Here is a 12,843-nt window from a genome sequence, read left to right on the forward strand (position 1 = left end):
TTAAACCTTGATAGAGTATTCTATTATAATTGACATAAGTATAAACATTTTAGGTACATTGAATAATAACAACTATATTAATAACAACACATCGATGGGGTATGACTGCTACCAATATAATGCTAATCTATTTAACAAAATTCGCATAATTGTACCCACGATAGGTGAGATTACAATTATACAAATAAATAATTTTTATGCTTAAGAGAATATGATACAATTAATATCATGCATAAACAATTGTACTTAATTTACTCAACTTCGGTCATATTCAAATGATAGAAAAATGTGCTTAATAATATTTTAAATTAGCACATCATAAATATGACTTTATAATTTCTTTTATATGAAGTAGTATAATAACAAAAGTTATTATTTGGAATACAAGTGTTTCAAATAGTTTTCTAATTTATCCAGAATAGAACCCTTAGAATAAAATTTTCAATACTCCCACTATAAATTAGAAAGAACATAAATACAAAATGGAGTATTATAGCAAGAAAATAGTATATAACAACAGAGTTCTGTTTAGAATATTCTGGAAAAAGGATTTCACTTCTATATAGGATATCATAATTGCACAACAAAAGAGAAGAAGAACTAAATTTCTTCATATGTGCACTAATAAGCAATAAGTCACAAGAGGATAAGATAATTAAATAACAACTTATCTCGCAAAGTGTGACATTCATCCTTATACTTAGAGCCAATGACCTTTGATGACTTAAAGAGAATATCTTATAATATAGTCATCTCAAAATATTCATCAATAGAGAATAAGCAATTATAAATAAATATATGTGAGACTCTAATTATAAATCAATATGATTTATATAAGAATTCAGATGTAAGGATGATACATATTTTAAAAATTGCCTCAATTCTTAATAAGTTGTTTTGATAATAGTTAACGGATAAACAACAAAGAGGCGTACAAATTTTAATTCATAATTAGAATTTTAGCATAAAAAAAATGCAACAATGCATTATTCACTATATATAAAAATACATAGTTTAACATAATTGTGATCCAAATATTTAAGTGCGACAATACACATAATTATATAGTTAATGGTGTTTGTCACAAAATTTAGAGTGATAAATTACGAGTCTAGATTAGAGAGTATAGTAGAAAGCATAATGTATATTAAAGAGAAATATGCCAATTTTAGATTCAATTAATATAAATGACATATATATATATATATATATATATATATATATACAACTCACTATACTCATTTTGAAAACAAATTATTATGAGGACCCTTCAAAACAATTTGTGACAAGAATCAAAGACAAGTGTCTTAGTTTAAATATGTCGCCAAAAGAGTGATCAAATAGTAAACTTTGGATCTTTATGCTAAGACAATATGAATTAAAGAATTTCTTATATTAGAATATTTAAAATGCCAAGAAAATCGTAAAATTTAAATTAATTATATTTGGCATTAAAAATTAATAAAATTGAGCCTTCTATAAATTCACAATAGTAACATTTTAATTGATTAGATAGTTAGTGTTACTAATATAAGAAAGGATTTTCAAAATAGTTTAAGCTCAAATATTGAGAATATATGTTTTGAAATAAATTATTCTCAGTTTAATTACTATGTGATCTATTCAAGATTTGACAAAATTTTGAAACCCATAAATCAAGAATAGTATAATAGTCAAGTTATTCTTGACACGACAAATAATTTTGAGGGTATCAACAAATCTCAAAATATATATTAATATAGAATATTTGATGCAAGAATATAAGTCTGAGTCTAAGAATTTTTCACAATTATAACACTTTAAAAATAATAAATTTACATAAGTGTTATATTTTAGACTCAAATCTAAAGAATGCATGATTTAAAAAAACATATGATTCTCATATTAGTATACATCAAATATTTAGAGATCTCATAAACTAATTTAAATCTCATTAAACTAATTTAAATCTCAATTTGTATGGGTACAGAATAAATCAATAATATTTACTAATTATTTGGGGATGTAAAATTTTTCGGCGACACATTAATCAGATATGAGTAAGGAATCTTACCATAAGAGAATATGATATTTTAGGAAACAATTTATCCCCAATTGATAACGTACAAATATCTACGTCAGAAATTCCAAAATTATACCACAATAATCGGAATATAATAATTACATTATTATTTGGCATAAATTAATAAATAAATAAATAAATAATTTGAAATTTTAAGAGTAATGCGTGGAGTTGCATAGACACGCGCGTGATAACACGCGCTGTGTCTCCTTCACCCGCATGGGCTGAATTTGGGTCGGAATGAACTGTGAATTGACCCGGTTTGATCTTCCACGATGTACAACGAAAAACAACAATTTTAATGGATGTTTGATCGTTTTACTTCGATATAGAGAAACCCTTTGAAAATTATCAAAATTGTTGACTCATATCATCGTAACGGAGATATCACATATCGAAAAATTGGTTCTTAACCCAGATAAACAAAAAAAAAAAAGGATCGTCAGCAATCCAATTTGATCTTGCGATGAAGTGCGACGATTTTCAAAAGGCTTTGATCGTTATATATCAAATAAGAGAAAACCCTCAATAAATTTTGAGAATGATTATCCAAACGAGAAAAATTAGAATTTGAAAGTATTGGGGTTTTACGGATCCGAAAATAAAACCGAGTTCGTATAGTACATAGGATATAGGTTTCAACAAAAAATGACTTTTATTCAACCTATTTTCATATCAAACGGCAAAAGTAAACATGCATCAATTAGAGAGAAATTCATCACGTTGACCTTGAATTTCGTGTGTAAAACTTTGTCAAAAAATATCCTCACTAATTTGGTGAAACAGCAATAGAATAGCAAATTATAATTATTTTCACCGAAGCATACATGAGGTTTATTCATATGTTGCGATTAAAACACACAAACTTGTGTAATCAATTGTAGCCATAACATGTATCTATTTGGCTCTGATACCAATTGATGAAAATTTTAGTGTTTAGCCATAGATCAATAGATACAAGTTATAGCATATTATCAATAATAAAGAAGGAAGAAGAAATTGTGTACCTTTGAATTAGGTTGATGAAGGATAAACGTAGACAAATCCGACAACTATGAGAGGGATAACTACCCTTATTCCGTCTAGCTCTAGGTTTTCACCATGACATTCAGCATAATTATCCGTCTGATGGGATGACGAATAAATAGCTAAACGGCGGAGGGCAGGGACCTCTCATTCGGCTTATCTAAATGGTCCAACCCATCACGGTCCATTTAGTAACAATAGCCCAATCAATCAAATTCATCAACTAATTAGTGCTTAACACAATAGACCATAATTTATAATATAATATTAACTTATAATAATTGATTATTGTCAATCCATAATTGATTAATTAAATAATTAATCCAACATATGTATGAAACATCATCTTCCCTCAAACAATTAACCAAGCGCATGCTCTCCTCAAACTACTAGAGTATTACTTGTTTGATGCAGCAGACTCCAACGGGACATTTAGGTATTTTTGCGGTTTGAAAGAGCAATTTTAGAAGTGAATTAAGCACTTTTTTATTGGAGGGTTGTTGGACTTGGGCATAGTCTCACTCATAATGGAAGGTTTCTTTTTAGACCCTCTCAATATCTCTTTAAGTCTCCTAAATTTAGGTTTCTAACCTTAATAACATGTCCGGTATATAACTACCGGAGCATCCTTATGACACTCATTTTCCTAGAAAATGGGATTAAGTATCACGAGTGTAAAAAAATGACGCGACGTCCAATGAAAATTAAATATGTTTCAGTTGTTTTCTAAAACAATTTTTACGACACACTCAAAAATTTGAGTCTTCTGCACACTTGTTCTTTGAATTAATAGTTAAATGAATTATTTGTTTGAAGGAAAAAATATATATATTTTTGTCAAGCAGTTTAAAGGCTATAAATTCATCTTTTTAAGATGAGTAAGTGGAGTGTCCACGGTTCGAACTTTGGTCTCTGCATATATTATGCAATGTCCTTACCAACCGAGATAAACTCACGAGGACAAAGAAAATATTTTATATCATTTACAATTATAATAACTATTTTTTAAACTAATTTAATTTTGTTCAAAAAATAATAACTAAATCTTATTTATCAGAAGTTTCAGTAAAATAAAATTTAATATGTCCGAACTTTTATTACTCAATAGTGAATATTGATTATAAAATATAAAATAATCGTTAATTTATCGATTTAAAAGCAATTATACCGATGTATTTTAATTTACGAGTGTATCGTATAAGTTTTTTTAAAATGTTGTTAAGCAATTAGTTTATACAGTGATATGATGAGTTGTCATTTTTTTGTCGATGTAAAACTAAAATTAAAGTTTGATTCAGGCCTGTCATAAAAACGCTTAAACTTGACTAACCCTTAAAAAAAGGGCATTTTTCACTATTGAGTGTCCTTTGGACATTGGTTAAAGTATTAAAATAAGTAATTTCCAAAAAAAATGTTGATTTCTACCCGTTGTGTTAAATTATATTTTTCTTACAACTATCTTTTTTTTTTTGTTGCATTGTCTAAACATGATGTGGCGCTCTACCTGTTACTTGATGATTATAGGGAAATGTTAAAGAGTGCCCTCGGGGCACTCTTTAAGGACCATAAATAGAAAGTATATTATGAAAATGCATGTAATTAATGTCTTGGAAATCGAAATATTTGACTTTTCTAAAGAATAATTTTTTATTTTGGATAGTTTAAAGAGTGCCCCGGAGGCACTCGTTAACAAGACCCCGATGACGCTCTTATTTTTAATGGACGAAATAGCAAACCATGTCCCATTAGAAACTCACACATTCGAGTGGAAGATCCTGGATTCGATCATAACATCTGACCTAACAATTTTGATATTTTTGGAATTAAAGTTCTTCAAATGTTTGGTGGTGTTGACTTGGGATCTTGGAGCGTGCTCCTTCTCAATGTCTCATGTTCGATTTTCTCTAGTGTCAATTTGGATGGGTTAATTTAACTTGTTCAATAAAATGTTCTTCAAATGTTTATACTATGCAAAAATTGATAGTCAGTCGCATTAACTTCATCCATGTTTCGGTATGCATTTCAAGCTTCAAATCTATGGTTTTCTTTTCTTATGCGCTCTCAATCTTATATATACACTATTCTCCAATAAAAAAACAGAGATTTAAAACTTACAAACATGAGTGAGACAAAAGTGACGTGAGAAAAAGATGATGATCAAATCATTTCATGTAAGTTATGAGACTACCAAAGTAATTTTGAGTCCCAAATTTTTATGATACATGCACCATATATAATATATGCACCATCTTTAATTTCTTAGAAAATTGGAAGCTCGCGCAGGAGATGAGAATAAGTCCCAGGACAACCGAAGAGCAACCTCAACTAATAATCTAAGACAAAAGCATACACACACTCTTACATGGCAGATAACCGCACAGGTAGATATAAATGCAATGTTGATGCTTCTTTCTCATCTGATCGTAATAAAGTTGGTATAGGAGTGTGCATCCGTGATTCCGATGGCAGCTTTGTCCTTGCGAGAACGTGATTCTCTCAATTATGTTCGATTGAGTTAGGAGAAACATTGAGTCTTTCTCAAGCGTTGCAGTGAGCGGTTGAGTTGGGCTTCGATGATGACTTTCTCCCTTGGTTCTAAAACAGTGGTAGACACTTTCAATGGTGGAAACAAACACAATTCTGAGCTTGATAGTATTATTCAGTATTGTAGGCCAGTTTTTAACGGTTTTTTTCACAATCTGTGGTTGAATTTAGTCGGAGACAACCCCATTAAAAACTAACTTTCAATTATTTATTGATGTCCCACCATATATCAATGACTTATTATCTAATGAAATGCTATGAACTTACTCCTTCCGGTCCTAAATATAAGCAAATTTCACTTTTTAGGTTCATTCAATTAATGATGTATGTGGTTCATATTATGGACCACATACATCATTAATTGAATGAATGTAAAAAGTCAAATTTGCTTATATTTAGGACCGGAGGGAGTATTTCCTTTAAAAAGAAAAATTGAAACATAAAAATTGTCCTAGGTTGACAAAATCATATAGAGCATAGATATCACATGTAGTGATTTTGAAGCGGCGCTATTAAAGTCTGTCCCCGCAGTATGCTGAGCGTCGTCATTAATAAATCACATACTCGTGAAACATGTGCTCAAATTAAAGGAGAAAATAAATAACACAACACTCCTAACTAACACTTCGTTTTCCTTAATTTTTCTCTCCCACTTTTTAATATTCACCCCCATATTTTCATTTTTCTTGTGCTTTAATTTACGTGTATTGCAAGTGCTTATAATATTCCACTCACACTTTTCTCCTTATATATAGTGTAGTATTAGTGATGTATCACTAACGCTTCTTAATAGCACTTTCTCCGTCCACAACACTTCACTGTTCATAACTCTCTTGGAAAAAAGATGAAGAAGAATTTGAACTTGGAACTTCGTCTTTTTCCTCCTTCCATTTCTGATATTTGTCCCACGTAAGCATCTTCTTCGTCTCTTTTTTTTCCTTGTTATATGTGAAATAAAATTAACATGTAATACTTGGGACATACGTGGTTCTAATTAGGTTTTTGTTTTCTTTTGCTTATTTTTGTTTGTTCAATGAAGAATGAAAGAAGAAGAAGAAGAAGAAGGTGAGAGTCCACAAGAAGATCATCATCAGCAATACAGGCCGTTGACCATTGTCTATGATGGCAAGATTTCTGTGAGTGATGCCACTGAGATTCAGGTTTGTGTTCATGATTCTTCAATTTTATTTCTGATTTTGAAAATAAAATAACTGAGATCTCTTCTTTTTTGTTTTTACTTTTATAAAAATAATCCCTCAAAAAACTTTTATAAAAATAATGTATAGTATTATTTGCTAATCTTACAGTTCTTAAAGTACTACTATATCTACAAATTAATATCTATGTGAACATGAAAAAAGTGAATAACTAATGATTAATGAACCATATCATGTACACTATTGCATATACTAGAAAAATAAAGAACGTATATAGCTAGCTTTATATATATTTTCTCTTTTCAAAAAATGCATATGCAGGTCTTATTGCACATGTGGTTAAGAATTCATACATAGATTTTCATCTCTCAAAATATGTTTTTATTTTTTTATTTTTTAAAATATGGCTGTTTAATCCTCTTGAAAGTCACCAAACGTTTTTTGAGTAATCCGTTTTGGAGAAATCTGTTCTCCTTGTAGGTAGTTGATTTAGAGGTGATTCCCTCAACCAAACTTTCATTCAAACTCTCTCAATCATCTCCATTTATCTTCTCTCTTTTAATTAAGAGGGAAATAAAGAGATTAATTTTATAATAAAAAAAAAAGAAACATAGATTTCGAAAAATAATGGAGGATAGTTTGATTAAGAGGATCCACTATTGTCTATTGCATATATATGTGAGTTGCTCATAGCTATAGCTAACTTCCACTTTTCCCCATATTTTGCATTAATTTTATTTTCTACTGTGGTAAATTTGATTAATGTATGATAAGATGTGTAGCAATGTACTCCCCCTACTAGTGTTTTAATTGAATATAAGCAAAAAAATGTTTTTATTTATTGTCTTAAATATAAGTAAATATTAAATTTCACTATATTTAGTGATGCCTATTCCAAAATGCCTTTCAATTAATTGTATTTATTTATAATGAAAAATATTAGTTATATTTAACTAAAAATTTAAATTAAATAGTTATAAAATTAATTATTTTACTAATAATCAAGACCAAAGATTATAAGATGAATGTCTACCTAAAAGACAAGTGAGAAAAAGGCTAAAAATTTAGTCATAAAGGGTAAATTCCTTATGGGCTAAAAATTTAGTAATAAAGGGAAAATTCCTTATAAATGCAAACTACAAAATGGTGATAATAGTTAAGCAAGTCCAAGACAAACGAAAGATATAAAAAAATCAGTAGGCGGTCTACATCTGAACTGTCCTTGTGAATGGAGTGAATGCTGGCCAAATTTCCAAATGCATTGCATACTCATTTGTTGACCTCAAAATTTGGGCACAACTATATATATACACATTTCTATATATAACCATGTTTTTTGAATTTTTTTTGGGTCTTGTTAACCGGTGTCCCCGGAGCACTGGTTAAGGAAGCCAAAAGAGGAAACTTTAATTTAAAAATGACACTTTTTAAGTTTTTAATGCATTGACTACACAACTTTCAATGTAAATACTGCCATATTTGATTCATTAACCAGTGTCTCTGGGGCACCGGTTAACATTTTCCTTTTTTTTTTTTTTTATTCTTTCTCAAGAGCCTCTCTTTTTCAACTCACCTTAATATATCAAAATTAAAATAATAGCATCATCGAGGCACGTAGCTAGACCCACTATTTATTATAGCTATTCAATTTTCACGTGCTATATTGTGATCACTCAAGAGATTCCTTATCATCAACAATAATTTGAATTAAAATTGGAATTAAGTAGTGGGGTAACATAATGTGAATCGTATATATTGCAGGCCAGGTCCATTTTAATGCTTGCAAAAAAAGAAATGGTGAGGACACCAACTGGATCATCATCAGAGCCATCTTCACCATCAGTGTTTAATTTATATAGCCCTAGTACTTCTCTTTCCATGCAAAAATCGTTGCAGAGGTTTCTCCAAAAGAGGAAGAATCGGATCCAAGAAGCATCCCCTTACCATCTTAAGATAAATGAGAAGAATTAATTAATCAAAAACTACAAATTAACATTTTGCTTTTGTTGTGTTAGATCACCTATATACTAGTGTATCTTTCAACAAAGGGTCTATGTCAAATTTTTCAACACGCTGTGAAATTTGCACAATTTTTTAGTTGATGTTTTGGCTTTTCAGTTTATGCCCATTGTTTAAGGTTTAATATTTAACCAAAGAAATTCTACGGTTCTGTCCAAGAAAAATTGACCGCTCCCCCTTTCTTTTAGGGAAAAAAACCATAAAAAATTATGAAATATTGAAATCAAGAGTTTAGGATAGACTAAAATAATACTCCCTCCGGTCACATTTATAAGCAAAAAATCATTTTTTAGATTCATTCAATGCTTAATGTATTTGGTCAATATAGAGACCAAATACATTATGTATTCAATGAATCTAGAAAGTACATTTTTGCTTATAAATGTGACCGGAGGGAGTAGTAACTAGAGTCATTAGAGATTAATATGGTTGGTAAGAAGTTAACTAATACTTGTAAGGTTATGGGTTCAACATGACTATTAAATATGGTTAAGAGATAACTCTACCAATCCAAGAATTCTAGCACATCTTAAAGTAGATCAAATAACTCTCCATTGATGTTCCACAATCTTGTGACATCTTAAAGTAAATTAGAATATAATATTTTTAAGAGTGTATTTTGTGTGAGTTGAATCAAATACATCTCTGTTTAACAAAATTAGCATATATAATTGTTGATGACAAATACATAATTTAATGAATGAATCTAAAATATTGATTTTCCTTTATAATAGTGACTGGAGTGTATACTCAACAATAAATTATTTAAACGTTTTGCTGAGTTTTGTATTTGGCGTCAAATCTCATGCATGCATTTTAGAAAGAAGTTTATTTTTAATAATGAAAAAAAAAAGTATCAGTTTCTTATAAATCACTCTTGCTTGTTATGCAAAACGAAGTTTTCTATTGAAGCATGAGATGAGAACAAAGGTTACTATAAAATTCCAACTATTCATCCCTAGATCATTTTTTTTACTTGCTTGTAAACTTTAGAAGAAGAATCTGAACTAGTAGATAGAGATTGTAATCCTCCAAAGAAAAAGAAAATCGTGAAGATCATCAATAATAGTGGCTGTGTGGACTAGACTAAAGCACAATGCTTTATGATCGAACCAAGTAATTTTTTTGGTGTTGTTTAACTGTTTTTCAATTTTAATTTGCATTGTTACTAGTTTTCATCCCGTGCGATGCACAGTTAACCATATCTCTAATTGATTATTTTGGGTGTGATATTCAAAAACTCTAAAGTTTGGCAAGGTGTGAAACAAACTCACATCATCGTGATATTCAAGACGCACTACATGACCTTCATTGTGTTGGCGAACCAAGCAGGGCATAACTAAGTATTCATTCCCATACACTGCATACCTTTTTAGGCTAAAGTGAGTTGATCACATTGACTTTTGATGACTTTAGTGTGTTTAATTAATAAATGAATGATTAAAATAAAGATTCACGTTAACATGTACCCGAACAACACATGTTAGAGAATTTATAAAGAGCAAGTTTTTTTTTTTAGAAATAAATTGGCACAATTTCAAATACATAATTTCTATTTGTAGATCCTTAACATGTGCTCTGAGAGCACATGTTAGCATCTCCTTAAAATAAACTATTTTGATAAAAGATAATGATTAGTTAGAAAAGATATAAATACAAAGTCATCAGAGTCACCAAAATCAAAGTCATCAAAGTGTAACCCAACACAAGCTTTTCTAAGAAAAGTGAAAGGTTCTCAATTTTTTATTTTCATATATCGTAAACGAACTCTTAATATTTCAATGACACATATTCATCTCGTGTTATATATATATATATATATATATATATATATATATATATATATATATATATATGACAAAAGTTTATCCCATGTCTTTTATATTTACAATTGACAAATTGTTTCCCGCATTTTTTTCATATATATTTTATCAGTGATAAAATTTCTCCCATCTTTTTTTATATTAATCCGTGATAAATATTGCTCTCGTGTTTAGTAGTGATAAATATTTATCCTGCCTTTTTTATATTTATCTGCGACAAAATCTTGTCCTGTGTATTTTTATATAGAGTAAATTACACTCTTCTCCCCTCAAAAATACTTGAATTACACTCCCCTCCCCTCTTGTGTTAAAATATACACTTTTCAGTTAATCAAATATATGGTCTGTATAACCACATTTTTTCAGTTGCGACACCTATCACTGTATATTTTTTTGTTAGATTTGTATTTGGGGTTAGATTTGTCAATTTCTTCATATATGCTAGATTTAAGTTTATATTTGGGCAATATTTGACCTTTTTTCCTTCTTCTTCCTATATAATTATTTGAAAATGTTTATAACCTTTCTTCATCATTTCCTCGTACAGTAGTTTTAATATATGAATTTGCTACCAAAAACAATTTAATATAGACTTAATAGCAGTTTTGGCCCCCTAACTAAAATAATTCGATTTTGGCCCCTATGTTTTGCCCCCTTTGCACTTTTGGCCCCCTAGGCCAGTTTTGACCAAGTCAATGCTGACGTGGCGCCATGTGTGTACATTTTTTTATTTTTTATAATTATTAACAAAATAAAAAAATACTTTTTAAAATTTTTTTAATTAAAAAAATACTTTTTTTAAAAAAGTTTTAATTAAAAAAATATAAATAAAAAAATTACACATGTGGCGCCACATCAGCATTGATTTGGTCAAAATTGGCCTTAGGGGGCCAAAAGTGCAAAGGGGGCAAAACATAGAGGGCCAAAATCGAATTATTTTAGTTAGGGGCCAAAATCGCAACTTCTGTAAACATATAGGGCCAAAACTGCTATTATATCAAGTATACATCACTTGTACCTCGCTTCCCACTCCTACGCTTCACTCTGTTTTCATACTTGTGTATTCTTAATTTTTTAATTCACCCTTTTCTCTTCTTTCATAGAAAACTATCAAAGAACTCCATTAAAATACGATTGATCATCAGCCATCTTCCATGTCATTCACTGTCACTGTTTCACCCTCTTCTCTTCCTCCTCCATTTTTTCTACCAAAACATGTTTTCTTAAAGGAACTATCTTTTTGTTTTTGGAATGAGAAATGAACTACCTTTGAAATGGGTCTATTTTATGTGTTTGATATGTTTTCGACAAGTGCAGACCACTGTTAGACACAACACCAGCGCCACTAAATTCCTCAGTTAAAAAGGGATCAATTTCATTCATCTTCACTCCATTTCTCTCCTATTTTTTTCTTTGGTCATTTGGTGTGTATTAAAGACTTGGCAGTCAGTAGGTATTTATACACAAATTTGAGAAAAAAATTTACGAAGAAGATTGGGAAAGGAGAACATGTAGCTGTCTAGCTGAGGTTAATAGATTGATGCGTGTAAAGTTTGTGTTGGAGAACTTAGTGTGTGTTTGGTTCAACTTTGAATATAATTGATTCTGACAGAATTGATTCTGATAGAATTGATTCTGACAGAATTGATTATGAGAGAATTGATTTATGTTTGGATACAATTATGTAGAATTGATTAAACAAACTGATTTATGTTTGGATACAATTATGTAGAATTGCTTTTGAATGTATAATTACTAAAATAGACATAGCTAAAGGAGAATTGATAAAGAAGGATAATTGATAAAGGGCAATAAAGGAAAATAATAGGTTGTAATAATAAAATATAATATTTACTGTTTATAATTGATTCTAGAAAAGCTAGAAGCTAGAATTTGTAGCTTCATGGAGAATTGCTTTTGGAGGATAAAAGCAATTCTGAAAAGCCAAACCAAACACGTTGTTTTTGGCTAGAATTGCTTTTGGCACTGTAGAGAATTGCTTTTGGCTGGGCAGAAGCTGAACCAAACAGGTAAACTTGGATTTGAAGTGTGCATAGGCTCATGTAGGTTTCTCTTGTGGGACATCCCCTATGAAAATTTTGTAAAATACTATTATGGTGGCATTTAGTATGCACAAAACACAAATTTGTGCACCTTAACAAAGTTACTTTTTTAATGCACAAGTTTTTCATACACCATTAGATCAATGAGG

General features: G+C 29.8%; 1 protein-coding gene across 1 annotated transcript; it reads left to right on the forward strand.

Annotated features, from left to right (window-relative positions):
• Window positions 1-6,260: 6,260 nt before the first annotated feature.
• On the forward strand, window positions 6,261-8,911 carry LOC146933043 (protein TIFY 5A-like). Its single transcript, XM_085704770.1, has 3 exons — window positions 6,261-6,541; window positions 6,672-6,792; window positions 8,551-8,911. The coding sequence occupies exons 1-3, from the start codon at window positions 6,477-6,479 to the stop codon at window positions 8,758-8,760; spliced, it is 396 nt and encodes a 131-aa protein (XP_085560896.1). The 5' UTR covers window positions 6,261-6,476; the 3' UTR covers window positions 8,761-8,911.
• The last annotated feature ends 3,932 nt before the right edge of the window (window positions 8,912-12,843 follow it).

This window comes from Medicago sativa, chromosome 4 (assembly GCF_051527215.1).
Source record: "Medicago sativa cultivar Bolivia chromosome 4, Bolivia_mono, whole genome shotgun sequence".
Taxonomy (NCBI): domain Eukaryota; kingdom Viridiplantae; phylum Streptophyta; class Magnoliopsida; order Fabales; family Fabaceae; genus Medicago; species Medicago sativa.